The sequence below is a fragment of the Chrysemys picta genome, chromosome 3 (assembly GCF_011386835.1).
Source record: "Chrysemys picta bellii isolate R12L10 chromosome 3, ASM1138683v2, whole genome shotgun sequence".
NCBI lineage: Eukaryota > Metazoa > Chordata > Testudines > Emydidae > Chrysemys > Chrysemys picta.
Genome location: NC_088793.1, coordinates 4699679 through 4724809, shown reverse-complemented (window position 1 = coordinate 4724809; position 25131 = coordinate 4699679). Strand labels below are relative to the sequence as shown.

Here is a 25131-nt window from a genome sequence, read left to right as displayed (position 1 = left end):
GGATATGGCTGTGCTGACAGGCCAGCAGGGGGAGCAAACAGCCCTGCGTGCTGTATCTTTCATAGAATCATAGAATCATAGAATATCAGAGTTGGAAGGGACCTCAAGAGGTCATCTAGTCCAACCCCCTGCTCAAAGCAGGACCAATTCCCAACTAAATCATCCCAGCCAGGGCTTTGTCAAGCCGGGCCTTAAAAACCTCCAAGGAAGGAGACTCCACCACCTCCCTAGGTAACGCATTCCAGTGTTTCACCACCCTCCTAGTGAAATAGTTTTTCCTGATATCCAACCTGGACCTCCCCCACCGCAACTTGAGACCATTGCTCCTTGTTCTGTCATCTGCCACCACTGAGAACAGCCGAGCTCCATCCTCTTTGGAACCCCCCTTCAGGTAGTTGAAGGCTGCTATCAAATCCCCCCTCATTCTTCTCTTCTGGAGACTAAACAATCCCAGTTCTCTCAGCCTCTCCTCATAAGTCATGTGCTCCAGACCCCTAATCATTTTTGTTGCCCTCCGCTGGACTCTTTCCAATTTTTCCACATCCTTCTTGTAGTGTGGGGACCAAAACTGGACACAGTATTCCAGATGAGGCCTCACCAATGTCGAATAAAGGGGAACGATCACGTTCCTCGATCTGCTGGCAATGCCCCTACTTATACAGCCCAAAATGCCGTTAGCCTTCTTGGCAACAAGAGCACACTGTTGACTCATATCCAGCTTCTCGTCCACTGTGACCCCTAGGTCCTTTTCAGCAGAACTGCTACCTAGCCATTCGGTCCCTAGTCTGTAGCAGTGCATGGGATTCTTCCGTCCTAAGTGCAGGACTCTGCACTTGTCCTTGTTGAACCTCATCAGGTTTTTTTCTGCCCAATCCTCTAATTTGTCTAGGTCCCTCTGTATCCGATCCCTACCCTCTAGTGTATCTACCACGCCTCCTAGTTTAGTGTCATCTGCAAACTTGCTGAGAGTGCAGTCCACACCATCCTCCAGATCATTAATAAAGATATTAAACAAAACCGGCCCCAGGACCGACCCTTGGGGCACTCCACTTGAAACCGGCTGCCAACTAGACATGGAGCCATTGATCACTACCCGTTGAGCCCGACGATCTAGCCAGCTTTCTATCCACCTTACAGTCCATTCATCCAGCCCATACTTCTTTAACTTGGTGGCAAGAATACTGTGGGAGACAGTATCAAAAGCTTTGCTAAAGTCAAGAAATAACACATCCACTGCTTTCCCCTCATCCACAGAGCCAGTTATCTCATCATAGAAGGCAATTAGGTTAGTCAGGCACGACTTCCCCTTCGTGAATCCATGCTGACTGTTCCTGATCACTTTCCTTTCCTCTAAATGTTTCAGAATTGATTCCTTGAGGACCTGCTCCATAATTTTTCCAGGGACTGAGGTGAGGCTGACTGGCCTGTAGTTCCCCGGATCCTCCTTCTTCCCTTTTTTAAAGATGGGCACTACATTAGCCTTTTTCCAGTCATCTGGGACCTCCCCCGATCGCCATGAGTTTTCAAAAATAATGGCTAATGGCTCTGCAATCTCACCCGCCAACTCCTTTAGCACCCTCGGATGCAGCGCATCCGGCCCCATGGACTTGTGCACGTCCAGTTTTTCTAAATAGTCCCGAACCACTTCTTTCTCCACAGAGGGCTGGTCACCTTCTCCCCATGCTGTACTGCCCAGTGCAGCAATCTGGGAGCTGACCTTGTGCGTGAAGACAGAGGCAAAAAAATCATTGAGTACATTAGCTTTTTCCACATCCTCGGTCACTAGGTTGCCTCCCTCATTCAGTAAGGGGCCCACACTTTCCTTGATTTTCTTCTTGTTGCTAACATACCTGAAGAAACCCTTCTTGTTACTCTTAACATCTCTTGCTAACTGCAACTCCAAGTGTGATTTGGCCTTCCTGATTTCACTCCTGCACGCCTGAGCAATATTTTTATACTCCTCCCTGGTCATTTGTCCAATCTTCCACTTCTTATAAGCCTCTTTTTTGCGTTTAAGATCAGCAAGGATTTCACTGTTTAGCCAAGCTGGTCGCCTGCCATATTTACTATTCTTTCTACACATCGGGATGGTTTGTTCCTGCAACCTCAATAAGGATTCTTTAAAATACAGCCAACTCTCCTGGACCCCTTTGCCCTTCATGTTTTTCTCCCAGGGGATCCTGCCCATCTGTTCCCTGAGGGAGTCAAAGTCTGCTTTTCTGAAGTCCAGGGTCCATATTCTGCTGCTCTCCTTTCTTCCTTGTGTCAGGATCCTGAACTCGACCATCTCATGGTCACTGCCTCCCAGGTTCCCATCCACTTTTGCTTCCCCTACTAGTTCTTCCCTGTTTGTGAGCAGCAGGTCAAGAAAAGCTTTGCCCCTAGTTGGTTCCTCCAGCACTTGCACCAGGAAATTGTCCCCTACGCTTTCCAAAAATTTCCTGGATTGCCTGTGCACCGCTGTATTGCTCTCCCAGCAGATATCAGGGTGATTAAAGTCTCCCATGAGAACCAGGGCCTGCAATCTAGCAACTTCTGCTAGTTGCCAGAAGAAAGCCTCGTCCACCTCATCCCCCTGGTCTGGTGGTCTATAGCAGACTCCAACCACGACATCACCCTTGTTGCTCCCACTTCTCAACTTTATCCAGAGACTCTCAGGTTTTTCTGCAGTATCATACCGGAGCTCTGAGCAGTCATACTCCTCTCTTACATACAACGCAACTCCCCCACCTTTTCTGCCCTGCCTGTCCTTCCTGAACAGTTTATATCCATCCATGACAGTACTCCAGTCATGTGAGTTATCCCACCAAGTCTCTGTTATTCCAATCACATCATAGTTCCCTGACTGTGCCAGGACTTCCAGTTCTCCCTGCTTGTTTCCCAGGCTTCTTGCATTTGTGTATAGGCACTTAAGATAACTCAATGATCGTCCCTCTTTCTCAGCATGAGACAGGAGTCCTCCCCTCTTGCGCTCTCCTGCTTGTGCTTCCTCCCAGGATCCCATTTCCCCACTTACCTCAGGGCTTTGGTCTCCTTCCCCCGGTGAACCTAGTTTAAAGCCCTCCTCACTAGGTTAGCCAGCCTGCTGGCGAAGATGCTCTTCCCTCTCTTCGTTAGGTGGAGCCCGTCTCTGCCTAGCACTCCTTCTTCTTGGAACACCATCCCATGGTCGAAGAATCCAAAGCCTTCTCTCCGACACCACCTGCGTAGCCATTCGTTGACTTCCACGATTCGGCGGTCTCTACCCCGTCCTTTTCCTTGCACAGGGAGGATGGACGAGAACACCACTTGCGCCTCAAACTCCTTTATCCTTCTTCCCAGAGCCACGTAGTCTGCAGTGATCCGCTCAAGGTCATTCTTGGCAGTATCATTGGTGCCCACGTGGAGAAGCAGGAAGGGGTAGCGATCCGAGGGCTTGATGAGTCTCGGCAGTCTCTCCGTCACATCGTGTATCCTAGCTCCTGGCAAGCAGCAGACCTCTCGGTTTTCCCGGTCAGGGCGGCAGATAGATGACTCAGTCCCCCTGAGGAGGGAGTCCCCGACCACCACCACCCTCCTCCTCCTCTTGGGAGTGGTGGTCGTGGAACCCCCATCCCTAGGACAGTGCATCTTTTGCCTTCCAATCGGTGGAGTCTCCTTCTGCTCCCTTCCCTCAGATGGGCCATCTAGTCCACTCTCCGCATTAGCACCTGTAGAGAGAACATGGAAACGATTGCTCACCTGTATCTCCATTGCTGGTGCATGGACGCTCCTCTTTCTTCTTCTGGAGGTCACATGCTGCCAAACCTCCTCACAATCCTTCTGTCCCTGCTGCGCCTGCTCTGAATCTTCAGAACAATGTGGCCGTAGAAGCATCTCCTGACGTCTGTCCAGGAAATCTTCATTTTCCCTTATGCAACGCAGAGTCGATACTTGTTTCTCCAGCCCTCGAACCTTCTCCTCCAATATGGAGACCAGCTTGCACTTTGTACAGACAAAGTCATTTCTGTCCTGCGGGAGAAAGACAAACATGGCACAACCTGTGCAGGTTACAACAGCTGATCGCTCACCTTCCATATCACCGTCCTCTTAGGAGCTTCCTCAACTGTTGCAGGAACTACTCTGAGAAACCTGCAGATGAAAGCCTCAGTGCCCTCTCCCCACGCGAACTCCCAGGCAAACTCCTGCTGTTAGCCTCTGCTGTTCGCCGCTCAGCCGGTTCGCTGCTGACTGCCCTTATATACCAGTCAGGCCCACTCAAGGCCCACCAACACAGCCCCCCTAATGCAGCACTTAGCGTACCTCCTCTTGGACAGCTCCCAGGCAAACTCCTGCTGTTAGCCTCTGCTGTTCGCCGCTCAGCTGGTTCGCTGCTGACTGCCCTTATATACCAGTCAGGCCCACTCAAGGCCCACCTGGAACAAAGCACTCCCAATTCACACTTTTCAAACAAACAAGCAAGCAATCAAGCACACGGTCAAACTGACCAACTGTCCCAGCAGCAGGCACTCAGATACTCACCAACACAGCCCCCCTAATGCAGCACTTAGCGTACCTCCTCTTGGACAGCTCCCAGGCAAACTCCTGCTGTTAGCCTCTGCTGTTCGCCGCTCAGCTGGTTCGCTGCTGACTGCCCTTATATACCAGTCAGGCCCACTCAAGGCCCACCTGGAACAAAGCACTCCCAATTCACACTTTTCAAACAAACAAGCAAGCAATCAAGCACACGGTCAAACTGACCAACTGTCCCAGCAGCAGGCACTCAGATACTCACCAACACAGCCCCCCTAATGCAGCACTTAGCGTACCTCCTCTTGGACAGCTCCCAGGCAAACTCCTGCTGTTAGCCTCTGCTGTTCGCCGCTCAGCTGGTTCGCTGCTGACTGCCCTTATATACCAGTCAGGCCCACTCAAGGCCCACCTGGAACAAAGTACTCCCAATTCACACTTTTCAAACAAACAAGCAAGCAATCAAGCACACGGTCAAACTGACCAACTGTCCCAGCAGCAGGCACTCAGATACTCACCAACACAGCCCCCCTAATGCAGCACTTAGCGTACCTCCTCTTGGACAGCTCCCAGGCAAACTCCTGCTGTTAGCCTCTGCTGTTCGCCGCTCAGCTGGTCTTTGCCCCTCCACCAGCCTTGCACACCCTCCCCCATCGTCGGTTGTTGGACCCCCCCCCCCCACTCACCGCTGGTGGGTGGGCAGCTGACGAGCAGGGATCCATCCAGCAGCAGGACCCGCCAGGTGGGGGAGACAGAAAATATGGGACAATTTGCCCATTTTTAAGAAAAAGTCAGGAGTCCTGCAAGAGGACTTGAATACGGGACTGTCCCTTTGAAAATTGGATGTCTAGTCACCCTACCTTTGTGACTGTGATAGACTGGACTGTCACAGCATGACAGAAGCCCAGCTGCAGAGTGGGGGCTATCCAGTTTATTGCACTGAGTGTAGCATGTATGATTACCTGCCCCGTGGGCAGGTGGCGTATGTGTGCACTCGGTGCAAGGAGCTCCTGGCCCTCAGAGACCATGTATGGACTTTGGAGGCCAGGGTGGCGGAACTGGAGGAGCTAAGGGAGGCAGAGAGGTATGTTGATGAGGCTTTCCGGGACACTGTAGAATTGTCCCACCTCCGATCAGACAGCCCCTGCGCTGTTGAGGAGGATGAAAGGCCCAGGGAAGCAGAGCAGTCAACAGGAGCAGAGGGAAACCTTCCCATAGTTGGGACCCTCCTTCCAGACGGTGCTGGGGTTGCCTCTCGCACTGAGGTTACCTCTCCAGCGGAGGGAACTCCAGTCACTAGGAAAAGGCAGGTGTTAGTAATGGGAGATTTGATCATTAGAAACGTAGATAGCTGGGTTTGTGATGACCGGGAGAACCGTATGGTGACTTGCCTGCCTGGTGCGTAGGTTGCAGATCTCTCGAGGCGTCTAGACAGACTTATGTGTAGTGCTCGGGAGGAGCCGGTGGTCGTGGCACATGTAGGTACCAATGACCTAGGGAAGGGTAGGAGAGATGTCATGGAGGCCAAATTTAGGCTGCTAGGGAAGAGACTGAAATCCAGGACCTTTATGGTGGCATTCTCAGAAATGCTCCCAGTTCCACGCGCAGGGCCAGGTAGGCAGGCAGAGCTTCAGAGTCTCAATGCGTGGATGAGACAATGGTGTAGAGAGGAGGGGTTTACATTCATTAGGAACTGGGAAACTTTTGGGATGGGGGGAGCCTATACAGGAAGGATGGGCTCCACCTAAACCAAAGTGGAACCAGACTGCTGGCACTAAACGTTAAAAAGGTTGTAGAGCAGTTTTGAAACTAGGAGATGGGGGAAAGCCGACTGCTGCAGAGGAGCATGTGGCTCGGACAGAGACTTCTCTTAGGGGAGAGTCTAATGATAGAGAATCTCCAGGTTCTAGTCAGGAGCAGAGGATGGAGGAGGATAAAGTAGGGGCCAGATCAGATGATAAACATTCACATAAAAAAGAATCTGACACATCAGAAAAGAGCAGACAACTAAACAGTGACAAGTTTATAAAGTGCTTGTACACAAATGCTAGAAGTCTAAATAATAAGATGGGTGAACTAGAGCGCCTTGTGACAAAGGAGGATATTGATATAATAGGCATCACAGAAACCTGGTGGACCGAGAGCAATCAATGGGACACAATCATTCCGGGGTACAAAATATATCGGAAGGACAGAACAGGTTGTGCAGGGGGAGAGTGGCACTATATGTGAAAGAAAATGTAGAATCAAAAGAAGTAAAAATCTTAAGTGAATCCACATGTTCCATAGACTCTCTATGGATAGAAATTTCAAGCTTTAATAAGAATATAACATTAGAGATCTAGAGCTTGGAAATAGTGACCATAATAGAATAAGATTTAACATTCCTGTGGTGGGAAGAACATCTCAACAGCCCAACACTATGGCATTTAATTTCAGAAAGGGGAACTATGCAACAATGAGAGGGTTAGTTAAACAGAAATTAAAAGGTACAGTGACTAGAGTGAAAACCCTGCAAGCTGCATGGACACTTTTCAAAGACACCATAATAGAGGCCCAACTTAAATGTATACCCCAAATTAAAAAACACAGTAAAAGAACTAAAAAAGAGCCACCGTGGCTTAACAACCAGGTACAAGATAGAAATTCCATGCTCTAATAATAAGAATATAGGGGTAGGGATATATTACCGACCACCTGACCAGGATGGTGATAGTGACTGTGAAATGCTCAGGGAGATTAGAGAGGCTATTACAATAAAAAACTCAATAATAATCCTGGGGGATTTCAATTATCCCCATAGTGACTGGGTACATGCCACCTCAGGACGGGATGCAAAGATAAAGCTTCTTGACACCTTCTTGACAGCTTCTTGGAGCAGCTGGTCCTGGAACCCACCAGAGGAGAGGCAATTCTTGATTTAGTCCTAAGTGGAGCACAGGATCTGGTCCAAGAGATGAATATAGCTGGACTGCTTGGTAATAGTGGCCATAATATAATTAAATTTAATATCCCTATAGCAGGAAAAACACCACAGCGAACCAACAATGTAGCATTTAAATTCAGAAAGGGGAACTACACAAAAGTGAGGAGGTTAGTTAAAATGTATAATAGAGGCTCAACTTAAATGTATACCCCAAATTTAAAAACCTAGTAAGAGAACCAAAAAAGAGCCACTGTGGCTAAACAACAAAGTAAAAGAAGCAGTGAGAGGCAAAAAGGCATCCTTTCAAAAGTGGAAGTTAAATCCTAGTGAGGAAAATAGAAAGGAGCATAAACACTGGCAAATGAAGTGTAAAAATACAATTAGGAAGGCCAAAAAAGAATTGGAGGAACAGTTAGCCAAAGACTCAAAAAGTAATAGCACATTTTTTTTAAGTACATCAGAATCAGGAAGCTGCTAAACAACCAGTGGGGCCACTGGACGACCGAGGTGCTAAAGGAGCACTCAAGGACGATAAGGCCATTGCGGAGAAACTAAATAAATTCTTTGCATCGGTCTTCCTGGCTGAGGATGTGAGGGAGATTCCCAAACCTGAGCCATTCTTTTTAAGTGACAGATCTGAGGAACTGTCTCAGATTGAGGTGTCATTAGAGGACTTTTTGGAACAAATTGATAAATTAAACAGCAATAAGTCACCAGGACCAGATGGTATCACCCAAGAGTTCTGAAGGAACTCAAATGTGAAATTGCAGAACTACTAACTGTAGTCTGTAACCTATCATTTAAATCAGCTTCTGTACCAAATGACTGGAGGATAGCTAATGTGGCACCAATTTTTAAAAAGGGCTCCAGAGGTGATCCCAGCAATTACAGGCCTTTAACCCTGACTTCAGTACCGGGCAAACTGGTTGAAACTATTATAAAGAACAATATTGTTAGACATACAGATGAACATAATTTGTTGAGGAAGAGTCAACATGGTTTTAGTAAAGGGAAATCATGCCTCATCAATCTACTAGAATTCTTTGAGTGGGTCAACAAGGATGTGGATCCAGTGGATATAGTGTACTTAGATTTTCAGAAAGCCTTTGACAAGGTCCCTCACCAAAGGCTCTTACGCAAAGTAAGCTGCCATGGGATAAGAGGGAAGGTCCTCTCCTGGATCAGTAACTGGTTAAAAGATAGGAAACAAAGGGTAGGTATAAATGGTCAGTTTTCAGAATGGAGAGAGATAAATAGTGGTATCCCCCATGGGTCTGTACTGGGATCACTACTGTTCAACAGATTCATGAAGGATCTGGAAAAGGGGTAAACAGTGAGGTGGCAAAATTTGCAGATGATATAAAACTACTCAAGATAATTAAGTCCAAAGCAGACTGTGAAGAGTTAGAAAGGAACCTCACAAAACTGGGTGACTGGGCAACAAATTGGTAGATGAAATTCAGTGTTGATAAATGCAAAGTAATGCACATTGGAAAACATAATCCCAACTATACCAATAAAATGATGGTGTCTAAATTAGCTGTTACCACTCAAGATAAAGATCTTGGCATCATTGTGGATAGTTCTCTGAAAACATCCACTCAATGTGCAGCAGCAGTCAAAAAAGCAAACAGAATGTTGGGAATCATTAGGAAAGGGATGGATAATAAAATGAAAAATCTCATATTGCCTCTATATAAATCCATGGTAAGCCCACATCTTGAATACTGTGTGCAGATGTGGTCGCCCCATCTCAAAAAGATATATTGGAATTGGAAAAGGTTCAGAAAAGGAACACACAAATGATTAGGGGCATGGAACAGCTTCCATCTGAGGAAAGATTAATAAGACTGGGACTTTTCAGCTTGGAAAAGGGACGACTAAGGAGGGATATGACAGAGGTCTATAAAATCATGACTGGTGTGGAAAAACTAAATAAGGAAGTGTTATTTACTCCTTCTCATAATACAAGAAATTAATAGGCAGCAGGTTAAAAACAAACAAAAGGAAATATTTCTTCATACATCATTCAGTCAACCTGTGAAACTCCTTGCCAGAGATGTTGTGAAGGCCAAGACTATATCAGGATTCAAAAAAGAACTAGATCAGTTCATGGAGGATAGGTCCATCAATGGTTATTAGCCAATATGGACAGGGATGCAAAACCATGCTCTGAAGGGTCCCTACCCTCTGTTTGCCAGAAGCTGGAAATGGGCGACAGGAGATGGATCACTTGATGATTACCTGTTCGGTTCATTCCCTCTGAAGCACCTGGCACTGGCCACTGTCGGAAGACAGGATACTGGGCTAGATGGACCTTTGGTCTGACCCAGTCTGGCCGTTCTTAAGTTCTTATTTACTAGCTAAAAATTATTTACAAGGCCACTTGTGAATTCACACTTTGTCCATTGTTAACCGATGTTTCCTTACTTCTGTTTTCTTTCATTGTTTATCCAAGGCCTCCAGTTAGGAGGAAATTAGCTAGATGGAAGGATACAGGAGCGGAGAGGTGATCCAGAAAGGAGAGGGGGAAGGGAAGTAGGGCCGGGGAGAAGTGGGCCAGTGCATGGAGGACAGGTGGAGTGAGGTTGAGGTGAAGTGACTGGGAGGGACTGGCTGGACGGGGTTGGTACAAAACAGCCAACAAGCACAGGAGAGAGACCAGCCAAGCTGATGACATCACTGGTGTCTGAGGGTGCCTGGTGCAGGACCTGCTAAGCCTCTTTTGTGTCTGCTCCTGCCAGGTTTAGTCTCTCTGGCTTCCAAGGGTTGGCTCCTCCCTGAAATTTTAATTCTCCAGCCCTCATCGCTTTGGGGGGAAGAGTAAGGGGGAGGCACTGCAAAGGACACCCTTGCACAGTTCTGGTTCCAGGGGGCGCTGTGAGAAGGGATGACCCAACTGGGTCCATCTTTCCTCCTATCCCTGCAATGCTGCGGGAGTCGGATCTGCTGAGGCGGCTTCTGGGTCTACTCCTAATTTGAGAGTTCCTGAAACCACAGGCGCCGGCTTCCTCCTTGTGCGGGAGGTGCTCAATCCCCACTCCGCCCGAGGCCCAGCCCCCAATCCACCCCTTCCCCTGACCTCCCGCTTCTTTCTGCCCCGCTTCTTCCTGCCCAGTTCCGCCTCTTCCCCCCAGGGCGCCCATCCCTGCTCCTTCCCCTCCCCCCAGCAGAACAGCTGATCGCAGCGGGTAGGAGGCACTGGGAGGGAGGGTAGTGAGGGGGAGGAGCTGATTAGTGGGGCCGCTTGATGGGTGCTAACCACCCACTAATGTTTTTGTAGCACCCACAGAGCCGGCACCAACGCCTGAAACCACCATGGCACAAAAAGTTGACAATGATCCTAAACAAAGGTCATCAAGTATTTCACAGGAAGCTTTAAATGCAGGATTTGTCCTGTACTGTAGATAATTCTTTCTATTACCTCCATCTGATCCTTCATTTCTGATGTGAGTAATTTGCACCAAAAGTGAGGGGAAACCAATGCTGTGTGGAACAAAGGTCGTTTGGGGACTAAAATGAATCATGTCTAAAACCAGAGTTTATTGGTTTGGTTTTTCTGAAGGATGGGCTTCTGGTAAAGATTCTGGCCAGGGACTTGAGTATTCCGGATTCAATTCCCTGTGTGACCTTGGGCACATCACTTAATCTCTCTGTGCCTGGGTTCCACACACAAGTTCTTATCACAATTGGAACCTGAACTTGCTTAGGGCTTCTAGGTACTGTGTAATACAACTTAAGAGAAAATCAACTGAGGGATGGAGAGAGTACTTAAAAAGGGAAGGTTACAAAACAGAAGAATGAATCCTTTAAAAAAATAAAAGGACCGCCATTAAAAAAGGGAGATTTAAAAAAAAAAAAAAAGATTGCATGTAGGAGAAATGAATAAAACAACAGGCCTGGGTGGATAGAGCGAAAAAAATAGACAATTACGGACCGTAGACTTTGCTGAAGAGGAACGGCCAGTCCACCCTAGTCCTATGGGGCGAGTGCATAGACATGGTTTGGATTAGTGCCGTGTGTATGGGGTTTGGGGGACAGGGTGGGGATAGCAATATTTTAATTTTTCCAGGGTGAGCGCTGGTAAAATGTCAGAATACTTCAGTACATCAAGCTTCAGGAAATGATCTGATGGAGGGTAAACGTGTTCATGAAGAAGTGACAAAAATATGTTCTCTATGTTTAAATCCTTCTCTGCAGAGGAGATAAACCACGATGATCCAGTTCAGGGCACCCCTGTGAAGGAAACACACCCCAAGATGGAAGAACTGGGGCAGAGACTTGATGGAGTGGGACTGAGTACACAATACTGGCTGCCCAAACTACGAGACAAATTGGGGATTACCTCTGCGCAGGCTTTGAAACACCTAAGCTATGAAGACTATTTAAAGCTGGAGTGTGAAGTAGAGCACCCATGGGAAAAGCAGGCTCTCCGAACCCTACTTAACATAGCAGAGAGCAAGACAACAATGAAGCAGCTGCAGGGGGAGCGCTTGGAGATGCTAAAGAAGAGGCAGGAGCAGGCTAAAACAGCACTGCAGGGATTAAAAGAAATGCAGGAGAAAGGCAGAAGCCGTCATGAGGAAGCTGTAAGAAAGAAAGAGGAGGAGCTGCAGGGAGCTATGGACATCGCCCCAGAGTATTGGGCACCAGCTGAGAAGCCTTTGAAGGAAGTGATAGAGAATGTGCACAAACAATTAGACCTCCTGGAGGAGTCAGTGTCCAAGAGTGAGAATCTCCCTGACAAGGAAGTTTTGAGATGGGCGTCGGGAGGGCTGGCCCTGCAGGGCATTTATAAAACCAACAAGCTCACAGAGATGGTGGAGAAGCGAGAGCAGCTCATAGACATCCCAGAAGGGTTCGAGCTCTTTGGTCCAAAGCAAGGGCCGTTGTTTGAGAAGAAGGAGTTTTCATCGGCCGAAGCAGAATCCACATTCACAAAGGCCATGGAGAAGCTGGGCTTCAGCATTAGTGTCACAGCCAAAGGCGGGTTTTGGGGGTTTAGTGCTGAAACCAGCTCAGATCACAGCAGCTCTTCAGAATCTGAAGAAACCCACAGGTCCCGCTCTGAGCACACTTACATTTGCACCACCAAGTACAGCTACATCCCACTGGCCTCATGCTACTTCCCCAAGGATCAGCTTCGACTTTCCAGTGCAGCGCTGCAAGAGTTAAAAGAGATTGAGCAGCTTTTGAGTCACACCCCAGAGCCGGACAAGCTCAACTTGCTGAAGAGCAGGGGCGGGAGTTTCTTCAAGAGATTCGGGTCTCATGTAAACCAGGGCCCCCTTCACTTGGGTGGGATATTCTGGTGGAAAGCATCTTCTGAGGGATTCCGGGCAGAGCAGCTGGACGAGGTGAAGAAACGAACATCTGATGCACTCAGCTCTTATGTTGGGGGCAGCTATGGTGGTTTTGGTTGTCGTGATGCAGGAAGCGTTAGTGTATCAAAATCAGATTCCAAAACATCCCTTCAAGGCACTGATACAAAAACCTTCCAACCAGAGATTCAGCTGTGTATAACCAAGACAGGGGGCCCACCTGGTGTGGAGTCACTCACAGCATGGAAATCCGGGCTACTGGCCAGTAACAAAACCTGGTCTGTTATCGACAGAGACTCTCGGCTGATTCCAGTGTGGGACATAATCCTGTCCAATCACAGACAAGATTTTAACGATGTTTATCAAATGAGCAGCAGCCTCACAAGGGCCTATGAAGCCCTAACAAAGCTCAATGCAAGTACATTGGTTGGGGAGGAATCACTCAGTGCAGTGGATGAGGCCAGATCGTTCTTAGAGGAAATGAAGACCTGGGAAGTCTCTGGGGATGAAGAACAGCTGGTGACTCTGCTCAATTTCAAAGAGAAGCTAAATGAAAAAACAAAACACAACAGGACCTGGATCGACATCTGCCTGTCGGATAAGGTGCTTCAGGATTTCCTGGAAAACACAGTTTTACTGTGCAAAGATTTACCTGCACAAAACACCATGCCCACCAAATCTCTGCTGCGCTGCCTTCTGGACCCTCATGTCTATTCAGTTAAGAATTTTCCCAAGTCTTCCTCCATCCTGCAGTGGATCTTTCATGCTGAAGAAAAGCCACAAAAATCTATCCATGTTTCTGAATTTGCTGACTTTATTCAAGTCCTACAGGACATGAAGAATTACATACAGGCTGTTACCTATGGACCTAACTCCTCCCGAGCCGCAGTGGAGGCAGCAAAAGTAAAGGCCAGCTTGGATGTGAGCTTAGCTTTCTGTTCCTTGCGGGAGGCTCTACAGGGCCGAGAGCAGATAGACACAGAGCTGTTATTGCTCTCCATTGCAGCCAGGGCAGGATATTGTGTGGAAAATAACGTTTTTCAGAATCTCTTCGGATGCCCAGAAATTAATTTCATGTTAAAGGAAATGCAAAGGGCACATGAGAGATATTTGACTCTTAAGGATCAGGATATTTCCAGAGCTCAGGCTTTCCTGCTGTTGACAGGTCTGACAGTGACAGCAATTGAATTCAAAGATGTGTCTCCGGAAGAGAAGAACAAACGTTTGACTTTTATGAAACATCACATGGGAAACTCGCTGTCGAGTGAAGTTATTAACATCCTTAAAAAGCAGAATGAATGCAATGACTGGGAAGTTTTAGAAATAAACTTGAATTCCCTTATAAAGGGGGTCTGTGAAGACACAAATGACAATCTGCAGACACAGGATATGAGAAAAGAAGTAGAAAATGTTTGTCAAAGAGCTGAACCAGTAGAGTTACCAAAATCAGAACCAAAAGAAGTACAGTCCACTGATGCTAAGACACATAGTTCTAGTGAAACCCAAGAGTTTCTAAGTTTGATCAAGCGTCTTGGACTTGAAAACTACTATCCAAGGAAAATGAGAAAAGCTGATTTCCATGTGGTTGATCTGACCTCTTTTCAGGATAACCAGCCCAGAACTGAGAGTGAGCTGCCAATTTATTTTTTGCAAAAGCTTTTGATGCTGGACTATCGGGTACGGTGTCTGGTTTGCAAGGATGAAAGCAAAACAAAAGAAGGTACAAATACACTTAATACCACAGTCAATGTGAACCAATCTTTAGATATTTTAGATGAGCTTTTTAATAATATCAATGAAGAAATTAGTGAATCTGCTACAAGTCAGAAACATGTACACCCCATGGACATCCAGATGGCAATTTTTCACTGTGCAGATGACTTGGCAAGACAATATCTTTCAACAAAATTATCTTTATGTCAATTTGCCCTCCCACTTCTGGTGCCAAATCCCTGTACCTCTCAAATAGAATTCCCTCTTTGGTCCTTTTGCCAGGTTAAAAAGAAATGGAAGAGTCATGAGAAATACGAGGAGGAGACTGGGGTTAAGAAATGCAAAGACAAATGGGTGTATCAAGCAGGTACACCAGTGGTATCTTTCATAAGATTGGGAACATCGTCATCTTCTAAATCTCAGATCTTAAATACTTTATTGAGCAAGCAAAAGCACAGCATTTTTTTCCACCGTCATTGTAGAGGCAGCAGCAAAGAAGGTCTCTTGATGAAAGGTGTCATAGAAATCACCTGGTACTGTCCAGGTGGGAGAGATGATGACCGTTTTGACAACTGCATCGCATTCACAAACCTGCATGGAGATGCAAGGGAACATGAGCAACAAGTCCAATTTTTACAGGAAATTGCTTCTGTCCATGTAGTTCTCTTGTCGGACACTGATCAGAATGAAAGAGGCAGGAAACTTTTGCAAGACCTGCTGAAATCTCCAAAACCTTTCATCTTTCTGTGTGTTGACAAAGAGAGAATTTCAGTTAACAGACAAGGAAAACGAGTACAAATTGCTGTCAAGGACCGTAATGAGGCTGAATTAACGGATGAACTGACAACAAGAATTAAATATGCTCTAGAAGCTTCAAATACCCCTTACAGTCTAGATGCATGTGCTGGTATTGCTCGACAACATGGGTTCCTCATTGATGAAGATAATCCAGAATGTAGGGAAGGAAAATTATTGGCACAGACAGTGATAAGTATTTTGAATGAAAACAAATTAGTAGAGGCCAAGGCCAAATTCTTGCCTCTTCAAGGAGAATTATGGCACATGTGGTGTAAAAAGGACAAAGAACTCACCCGTTTGCATGAGAGTGAAAATGTGGGTATTGAACAGCACAAAAGCAAAACCGAATCAGAAAAACGTAAGATACGATGTAGACAATTCAGGACAGCATTCCCCCTCAATGATTTAATGAGGTCAATGCTGGACATTCTCCAGTCAAATTCAGAGACAACTAAAATGTACTTCCTGCAATGGTTGAAAGTATTTATGGATGACTTGTCTTCTGATCACCATGCAGATCTTCACCAAAAATACCATAAGTTGTGGTCCCAAATGCTAGAAAAAAGAAATACAGGAGACAATCAATCGGAAAAAAAATTAGAAGAACTATCAAATGAGATAGATGGATCTTCCCTGGGCCTTGAACACATTTTGAGAGAAGTAGGTCAGATTTATGAAACTCTGGACGCAATGAACCAAAAAGACAAAGATTTTGCTACTCTCCCACAAATTGCAGCCGATCTGATGGTTTCAGGGTATCCCATTGAACTGATGGATGGTGATGCTTCATACGTGCCACTGAAATGGATCGGAGCCATCTTTGACAAGTTAACTGAAAAGCTAGGAGACAAAAAGGTGTTTGTCCTTTCAGTGCTTGGCATACAGAGCACTGGGAAGTCAACATTACTGAATACCATGTTTGGTCTGCAGTTCAATGTCAGTGCTGGGAGGTGCACTAGGGGAGCATTTATGCACCTACTGAAGGTGGATGAAGAGTTCAGACAAAAGCTGAACTTTGACTTTATGTTGATTATTGATACTGAAGGGCTTCGGGCTATACAGCTAGCAAACAGAGCAACTCTTGATCGTGATAATATGCTAGCCACTTTTGTCATTGGTGTTGGCAACATGACTCTGATCAATATTTTTGGAGAGAATCCTTCAGAAATGCAAGATATCCTGCAGATCGCTGTCCAGGCATTTCTGAGGATGAAGCAAATAAATCTCTCCCCAAGCTGTTTGTTTGTGCACCAAAATGTTGGAGACATAACTGCAAAAGAAAAAAATATGGAAGGACGAAGACGCCTAAAACAAAAGTTAGATGAAATGGCAGTTACTGCCGCCCAGCAAGAGTTCTGTGATGTTACCTGCTTTAGTGACGTTATCCGATTTGACGTGAACACCCACATTCATTACTTTGCTCACCTCTGGGAAGGAAACCCACCGATGGCACCTCCGAACCCCAGTTACAGCCAGAATGTGCAAGAACTAAAGAGCAAGATTCTCATGGCTGCAAATAAAAATTCCCGGTGCAATGTTTTGAGTATGTCAGAACTGAAAGTGCGCATTCAGGACTTGTGGAAGGGTTTGGTAAATGAAAATTTTGTGTTCAGTTTTAAGAACACGCTGGAGATTGCAGCGTACAACCGGCTGGAAGCAGAGTATAGTAAATGGACCTGGGCGTTAAGAAGTCACATGCTTGATCTGCAGAACAAGCTCAGCAATCGAATTAAAAATGACGAAATATCCAAGATAGATAGCGGATTTCTTGAGAAGCCAATTGATGAAAAATACACTGCAGTCACAAAGGACCTGGAAAAATATTTTGGTGAAGATAAAGACAGTAAGATATTGATTCAATGGAAAACAAATATTGAAATCCGACTGCAAATGTTTAAACAAGAGCTGGTTGACAAAGCTAATCGAAAAGGTAAGGAACTTATCTGTCTAAAAAATCATCAAAGCAGTTTAGAAAGAAAGAGATCAACTTATAAAGACGACATGCTTAGAAGAAGCAAAGAGTTAGCTCTAAAATATAGAGACAAGAAGCTAAACGAAAAGGAACTTCGAAAGAACTTTACGTGCACATGGCAGAAGTGGGTGGATGAGGTTTGCTCTACTGTCCCACCAGCTGAGGAACCTGCTATTGGTACTGATGTGGAGAAGTTCCTAACTGGTTATTTTTCATCCACAAATCATTTGTTTAAGAGAATTGAAATATTCTCGAAATGTACTGCTTTTTGTATTGAGCCTACTCAGCATATCAGAAAGAAAAAAAGTGTTTGGCAATGGAGGGCATCTCATGAAGAAAGTGATAAGCAGACATTAAAGACATTACAGGAGGTAACTCATACCATAACAAAGCTTATAAGTCAACACATAGAGACAAAACAACCAGAGATAATGAATTACAGTTCTAGTTACTTTCATGAAATTGTGAATAAAATAGACCAAGCTATAGACTCTGAAATTGTTGATGCAAATTTTACTGTAACACCTGCATACAAAATAGATTTATCATTATATCTCTGCCAAATGGCAGCAAAGAGGTTTACAGAGATGTACAAAGAATTCCAGTTATCGAATGACCCACATATGTACCTTGAACACGAGAGAGAGGATTTCTTCAATTGTTTTAAGATTGCCTGCCAGGGAGCAACATCTATCACAACATTTGCTGATTTCTTATGCAACAAGCTGACTCAAGCGCTCCGCTGTGCAACTTATGACAAAACCACCATTGACATAGCTGACGAAATGAGGTCTAACTATCCAGCCTTCAATGGCAATAGAGCCAAACTGGAAACCCATATTCTAAAGTCTCTTGCAGAAGAGGAGAACTTCGAGCAGTACAAGCAATACATTCACTCTCCACGGGACTTTTTTGAAAATTTTATCAAAAAGTGTGTTGATAATTATTTAGACAAAGAAAAGGCAAAACTTTTAGATTTCTTAAATCGTCGTCTTCATGATTTCTGCACTTCAGTTCATACAGCTATTGGTGAATCAATTAAAGCGGTCAAAGACAAGAATGGCAATGCATCCTTATGGTTGGATGAATTTTGCAACAGACTTCAAGGTGACTTACACTTTCCCCGAAATGAGCTAAAAAGCATTGAACACCAGGAGATAAAAGACATAGAGTTTCTTAAAAACAGCATGGTTGAGACACTAAATTCTGTAGAAGAGAATCTGAAACGGGACTTTGCTGCACTTGATGTAGAACCATTTAAATCAAAACCTCACGAAATACTGTCTGAGCAGCTCTGTGGATGCTGGGAGATGTGTCCCTTTTGCAAGGCTGTCTGCACAAACACACTTTCTGGCCATGATGGAGACCACAGTGTCCCTTTCCATCGTCCTCAAGCTGTGACTGGCATCCAATGGTACAAAACAAATCATCTAGTTACTGACATCTGTTCCAGCCTTGTAGCAAGTGACTGCAGATTGGTCCTGAGTGAGGACAATCAAATTCCATACAGGAATTATCGACAAGCTGGTCCTGTTTATGCCAAATGGAGCATCACACCAGACAACTCAGCACAGTCTTACTGGAAATGGTATGTGTGCCATTTCCGTTCTCAAATAGAAAAAGAATATTCTGGAAAATTTGAGGGCAAAGGAAGAATCCCCCCTGAGTGGGCAGATTTTACGAAGGAGGCTGTGCTCTCTGACCTGGAAAAGCTGTAGTCTTTTATTCACAGACGGGCTAATCAAAGGTTGATGGTTTTCCTTTTATCTTTCACTTTGGAAAAGATACGAAACCTGCTGCATGCCATATTTTCAAATATTATTATTGTGGTTGGTTTTGCTTTAGAAAACAAGTTGTTGAAGCAACACTATGGCCTGTCCCTGCCTCCATGAGTTGGCCCTGTAGAAACCATTAGCATGTAAGAAATTGCTCTTTGCTGTCTCCTGCCCTGTGCAGCTGTGTACGTGTGTCACGGGCTGCAGTTTACAGGGTGCTACCTTGCTTGTATAACCTGCTGCAGTCTGAGCTGGGTCCCTCCCCCCCACTACCCATCGCCAGCTGAGACTCCTGCCCCAGCCAGGGCCCAGGGCCCAGGGCCCCTCAGTCCTACCCCCTCCTCCACACAGGGCCCCTCCTGACTCCCACACACCCTGTTCTCCCCCTGACCCCCTGCCACTCCCTCACAAGTGTCTCTCATGTCTCTCCCCCTGCCCTGATTCCCCCAATCCTGCTAATTCCCCTGCCCCTCATCCTCATTTATCCCCTCCCCTCAGTGCAGCCCCAAACTCCTCTCACACCTATTCCCCCCATTCCTCCACCCCCTAACATACCCCTCCCCTCCCAGAAGCAGTCACATGTCTAATTTTTACTTTAAACAAAAACGTTTGGATTACATACCCCCAGATTAATAGGAACAAACAACCCCGAGAGACAGGATTTGTCAATACGCCTCCAAACCTTTTCCAGGTTCCTGCCCAAGGTCGGACTCACACTGCTACTGGTCGGGTCAGCTTCAACGGACGCTTTTCAGTCGCTTGAGCTGTCCAGCTGGTAGGAAACTTTCAACGGAACAATACTATTAACAGCTCTGTCCACACGTGCTCACCGTGATCTATTGGGAGCGTGAATAAACACATGAGGCTTGTAATCAGCCTAACTGGAGAAGCAACATCTTTCTCAAGTAAATGTTAAGTTTATTTCCCCCCAAAAGATTGTGGGTACCAGGCTCTCTGTTGGGGTCACCCTTGAACACTGGAGACTCTGGAGTGATGAGCTAAGCCCTGGTTTGTTCTTTATCTGTGAGCAAAAAAAGTGTCAGAATGTCAATGTTAAAAAAAGCTGGGTTTTGTCAGGGGTTGTATCTTGGGAACCCCTTGGTCAAATGGCCCCAAATGTGGCTCCCTAACAGATTGCCAGGTCCCCATGAGGCCCACCAAATGTCAAGGCAATTGCAGGAACTTTGTAGGTTTTAGAGCACTTACAAGAGTCAAGCTTTAAACAGAAACCTGGTCTTAATCGCAATGACAATAATGAATGGCAAAACTCCCATTGACATCAGTGAGAGCAGCTTTTGAGGCCCTTTGACCATGATTGAGCAGGGCACTTAAGAACATGCCCAATTTTTAAGCACATAAATAATCTCATTGGCTTCAATGGGATTATTCACATGCTTCAAATTAGGCACCTGCTTAAGCACCTTGCTAGTTCTGCACTAAGAGAACTTCAGCATTACGGACCCTGAGGGACTAATTATTCCCTCTTTATTGAGAGCAAAACTCCCATTTCAATCAATTAAGAGATTTAACTGAGAATCAGGCCCTGTATTCTAATCCTGAGCAGGAGAGGGAGACCTTGAGCGACAGGGAAAGAATATTTTTGCTGCTATACAGTAATCTGTCCAGCTGACATCAGTATAATTTGGGTGCTGCAGCCAATCGCTGTTTCTAGTAGCGCAACAACAACAACAAAAGCCCCACTGAGCATATTACAACACAAACATCTCAGAGGCAGAGCCAGAAAATATATTAGTTAGACCATCTTTATGAAAGGTTATGATTTAAATGTAACAATTCATGTTCTTTTTGCTGCAATTGTACCTCTGTAAATAATTTCAGGTTTAGCTTCCTCAGGTCTAGTTTTTTCATTCCAACAAGAAGTTAATTTATTTTTAAGTAAGGTCTGATCCTACAAGGGGCTGAGCACGCTCAACTATCACTGGTTCTAAGGTACTTGAGCTCCCATCATCTCTCGGGCGTGTTCACAATTAGCTGATCACACTATTTAATAAAAATACATGAACATTCTTTTCACTCAAGCTCTTGACGGGTGAAGGAGGCTGCCGTTTGTCCATAGTGAGGAGCAGGGGCGGGAAGAGGCAGGGTGGGGTGGGGGTTTGGGGAAGGGGTGGAGTGGGGGCAGGGCCTGGGGCAGAGGGGCGGGGTTGTCCCGGGTCCCGCACCCCTTTAGGGATGGCCCTGGCTGAAAGATGCCACTATACAACAAACACGTTGGAAAACATAATCCCAACTAGACATATAAAAGGATGGGGTTTAAATTAGCTGGTACCACTCAAGAAAGATCTTGGAGTCATTGTGGATAGGTCTCTGGAAACATCCACTCAATGTGCAGCGGCAGTCAAAAAAGCAAACAGAATGTTGGGCATCATTAAGAAAGGGATAAATAATAAGACAGAAAATATCATCTTGCCTCTATATAAATCCATGGTACACCTACATTTTGAATGCTGCCTGCAGATGTGGTCGCCCCATCTCAAAAAAGATATAACGGACTTGGAAAAGGTTCAGAAAAGGGCAACAAAAATGATTAGGGGTATGGAACGGCTTCCGTATGAGGAGAGATTAAGAAGACCGGGGCCTTTCAGTTTGGAAAAGAGACAACTAAGGGGGGATATGATAGAGGTCTATAAAATCTTGACTGGTGTGGAAAAATAAATAAGGAAGTGTTATTTACTCCTTCTCAAAACACAAGAACTAGGGGTCACCAAATGAAATTAATAGGCAACAAATGTAAAACAAACAAAAGGAAGTATTTCTTCACACAACACACAGCCAGCTGTAAAACTCGTTGCCAGGAGATGTTGTGAAGGCCAAAACTATAACAGGGTTCAAAAAATAACTAGATAAATTCATGAGGGATAGGTCCATCAATGGCTATTAGCCAGGATGGGCAGGGATGGTGTCCCTAGCCTCCGTTTGCTAGAAGCTGGTAATGGGCAACAGCGGATGGATCACTTGATGGCTACCCATTCTCTTCATTCCCTTTGGGGCACATGGCATTGGCCACTGCTGGAAGACAGGATACTGGGCTAGGTGAACCATTGGTCTGATCTAGTATGGCTGTTCTTATGTTTCAAACATCAACAGATACTTCCAAAGGGAGGCCTCAGAATGAGTGGTGTGGGCCCGGTCACTTTACCCTTCTCTGCCTCAGTTTTCCTATCTGTAAAATGGGGGTGATGATGGTTATGAAACTCCATAAAGGGCTTTGAACTCTGCATGAAAAGTGATGTACAAAAATGAACTATTATTTTTTATTATATATACTACCTTGTCATTTCCATTGAAATACTGATGTACCGTTTTTACAAATGACATAGTTGATTCAAAAGTGATTTGCACACACCAAGTAATGAGTCACTTCCCCTCAGTCAAACGTTGGCTGTCATTAATTATTTTACTTTTATTTACCTTGTTTAATACATTTAGATTGATTACCAGATCTACATGTGATGAAAAACTCTGGAAAACTGGGCTTTTATGTGTACTAAAATCAGTCTCTTAAATGTAATTAAATCCCTGTTTAATGAGGATAAATTTCAGACATATGAATGAATACAGCAACAATTTAAAACAAACCAGTCAAATAATAGATTTCTTAGTGATATTATGATGATCATATTTGTCATGTTGCTGTAACATGGAATTTCACTCTTGTAAAATTACTTTTTTTTCTCTTTGTCAGTTATTGTTCCATTTTTTTCAACAAAAGTGCACAAAACATCCAGTTGATAGGACCAGTCCTGCAGGCATTCCGGGTGAAATGCTGGCCCCACAGAAGTCAATGCAAAATTCCACTCCTGAGCAGTATTGAGTATTTGTCATTCCAAGTGGATGGTTTCAATGGGGCCAGGCTGTCACCGTCTTTCTCCAGAGATCCCATTGCCTTCAGTGGGGTTTCTAATTTGAGGAAGCTACAGCATGAAGCCCAGTATTTTGAGAGGAACTGTATGGCTTCATTTCCATTACTCAAAACAGACAGATATTTCCCTCAGTTATGGATGAAAAAATGTAGAGGTACTTAATTGCACAGGGGGTATCTAATTACACAGATTGGTCTCATTTTAATGAATTATCCTGGTTAGGATTTGCATTCTGATTATGATCTGCAATTTTGTAATGTTACTATCCAGTAGCATATCTAAATTATAAGCGGGTAATGGATAACGGATGGCTGTGTGCAACAGACATTACATTTTGGGATTAAACTCTGATTTTTAATCATAAAAGTCTGTGTGCTTTGTTTGTTTAAATTTGTACACTGTAAACTTGTAACCTGCATGATTAGAAAATGATGTTGGGGGGAAGGGGAATGTCTAGGAGGAAGATGGGGGTAGGGAGGGTGGGCTTTGTGGGAATTGGGTGGTGTCTGGGGGGGCAGTAGCCAAGTAGGTGGCTGAGGGCTGGGTGGAAGTTGCAGGCAGTGGGGCCCTGTCTTGGCCAGAGGGCTGGGGGTGGATGGCAGTGTGTCCAGTTGCCCCGAGCTGTGCATATAGGGCAGAACATTGTTACACTGTCCGAAGAGTAGCCAAGGAAGTATATCAGTGGTGCTGAGCTAATTAATAACAAGTGAGTTTGGAGTATCCTGGAGGAGGGGCACCCTGATCTCTGCCTAGAGTTGCCGACGGAGAGACTGAGGGTCACAGAAATGCTCCAGGGGTTGGAAAACAAGCCTTAGGGTGTGAGGCTGAAGGAGTACAATGGATTCAGCTTATTGAAGAGAAGGTTAAGAGGAGGTAATTTGATCATGGTCTATTGGTACGGACAAGAGATCTGATGGTGCAGGGACTTTTCAACCTTGCTGACAAAGGTATAAGAAGATCCAGAGGCTGGAAGTTGAAGTTAGAGAAATTCAATCTTGAAATAAGAAGCACTTTCGTAGCAGTTGTAGCCTGATCAGTTATTACACATAAGATTATTTAGTGGGATCCAACATGTACTTGTCGCACGTGACAAGTTCTTTTTCAGGCGGCTACTTAGAGTTAATCGAGAAGATGAAATTCGGTGAAACACACAGAGAAATTTTATGAGCTTCAGTTTATACAGATAAATATAACTGAAATCATAGAAAAGTCAATATACATAAATATAAAGATAAGATCAGCACAGTAAAGTGGTTTCCTGCATTGCTCATACTTACCGTCTTGCCTTGTGCATATTTACAACTTTACTGAGACCACTGGAAAGAAAGATAGAAGGAAAAGTGAGTGGAATTTATTAGAAGGAAGTTTACACTGTCTTTGGAATCCAGTGAACCTGAAAAATGGGGAACTAGACTGGATCTTTTATACCCCTTTTTTGTGTAACTGATAGACTACCCAGCCATATTTCATCAATTTCTGCAACCACAACAAGATGAATACCTGCCCATTGTCCATATATGGCATTCCAGGTGTTTCTAACCCTGCCTCGAATCATTAATATTAATGACCCATGTCACTCATTTCCTAATCATGCTATCAGTTATTGTAGTCTAGCTGCCTAGTAACCAGATTTCAAAAGCTCCCTTCCTGCAGAATTCTGCAGTGTACTGTACTTTTTTGTGGTTATTTGTTTCTTTTACCAAATGAGAGTGCAGAATGTATGATCTGGGTATTGTCTTAGCCCTGCACATTTCTCAGTTGAAACACAGCTTCTAGCATAACTACTTCCACAAAGCTTTGCACTAATAAAACAGGCCTTTAACCATAGCAAAGCCTAATAACCCAATGATTTGTTCTCCTACTTACTGTTACAACTTCAGTAACTTCCATTGTTATTTCTATAAGCATGCTTAGCAGATAAATTATATTTTCTCCAAACTTACAGCCCCCCCCCCCATGATCAGCTCAGGGGGTGAAGGTGAGTAAACATGGGGACAGCATCCCAGGGGAGGTGGTGGAGTCTGAAGCAATATTAGATATACTCAGAGCTCTGAGATGGTACAGAGAATCCTCTTTCTGACTATCTGGCTGGTTCTTGTCCAGGTGATACTGATCACCAGATCTGGGGTCAGGACGGAGTTTTCCCCCCAGCTCAGATGGGCAGGTAGTTTTGTGTTTTTCCCCTTGCTCTGTGGCATGGGGAGTGGTTCGCCTGCTGGGATCCTCTGCTGCTGCCTGAGTTGACCTTCTGGCT

The 25131-nt window shown here is 45.1% G+C and overlaps 1 protein-coding gene across 1 annotated transcript in view; it reads left to right on the top strand.

Moving 5' to 3' along the window:
• The window catches only part of LOC101942234 (interferon-induced very large GTPase 1-like), a 34548-nt gene extending 11316 nt beyond the window's left edge, over positions 1 to 23232 (top strand). Inside the window, exon 2 of the mRNA XM_065587412.1 lies at positions 11615 to 23232. Within this exon, the coding sequence (XP_065443484.1) occupies positions 11674 to 18936 (7263 nt within the window). The 5' untranslated portion in view covers positions 11615 to 11673 and the 3' untranslated portion in view covers positions 18937 to 23232. The remainder of the gene's footprint in view (positions 1 to 11614) is intronic.
• The last annotated feature ends 1899 nt before the right edge of the window (positions 23233 to 25131 follow it).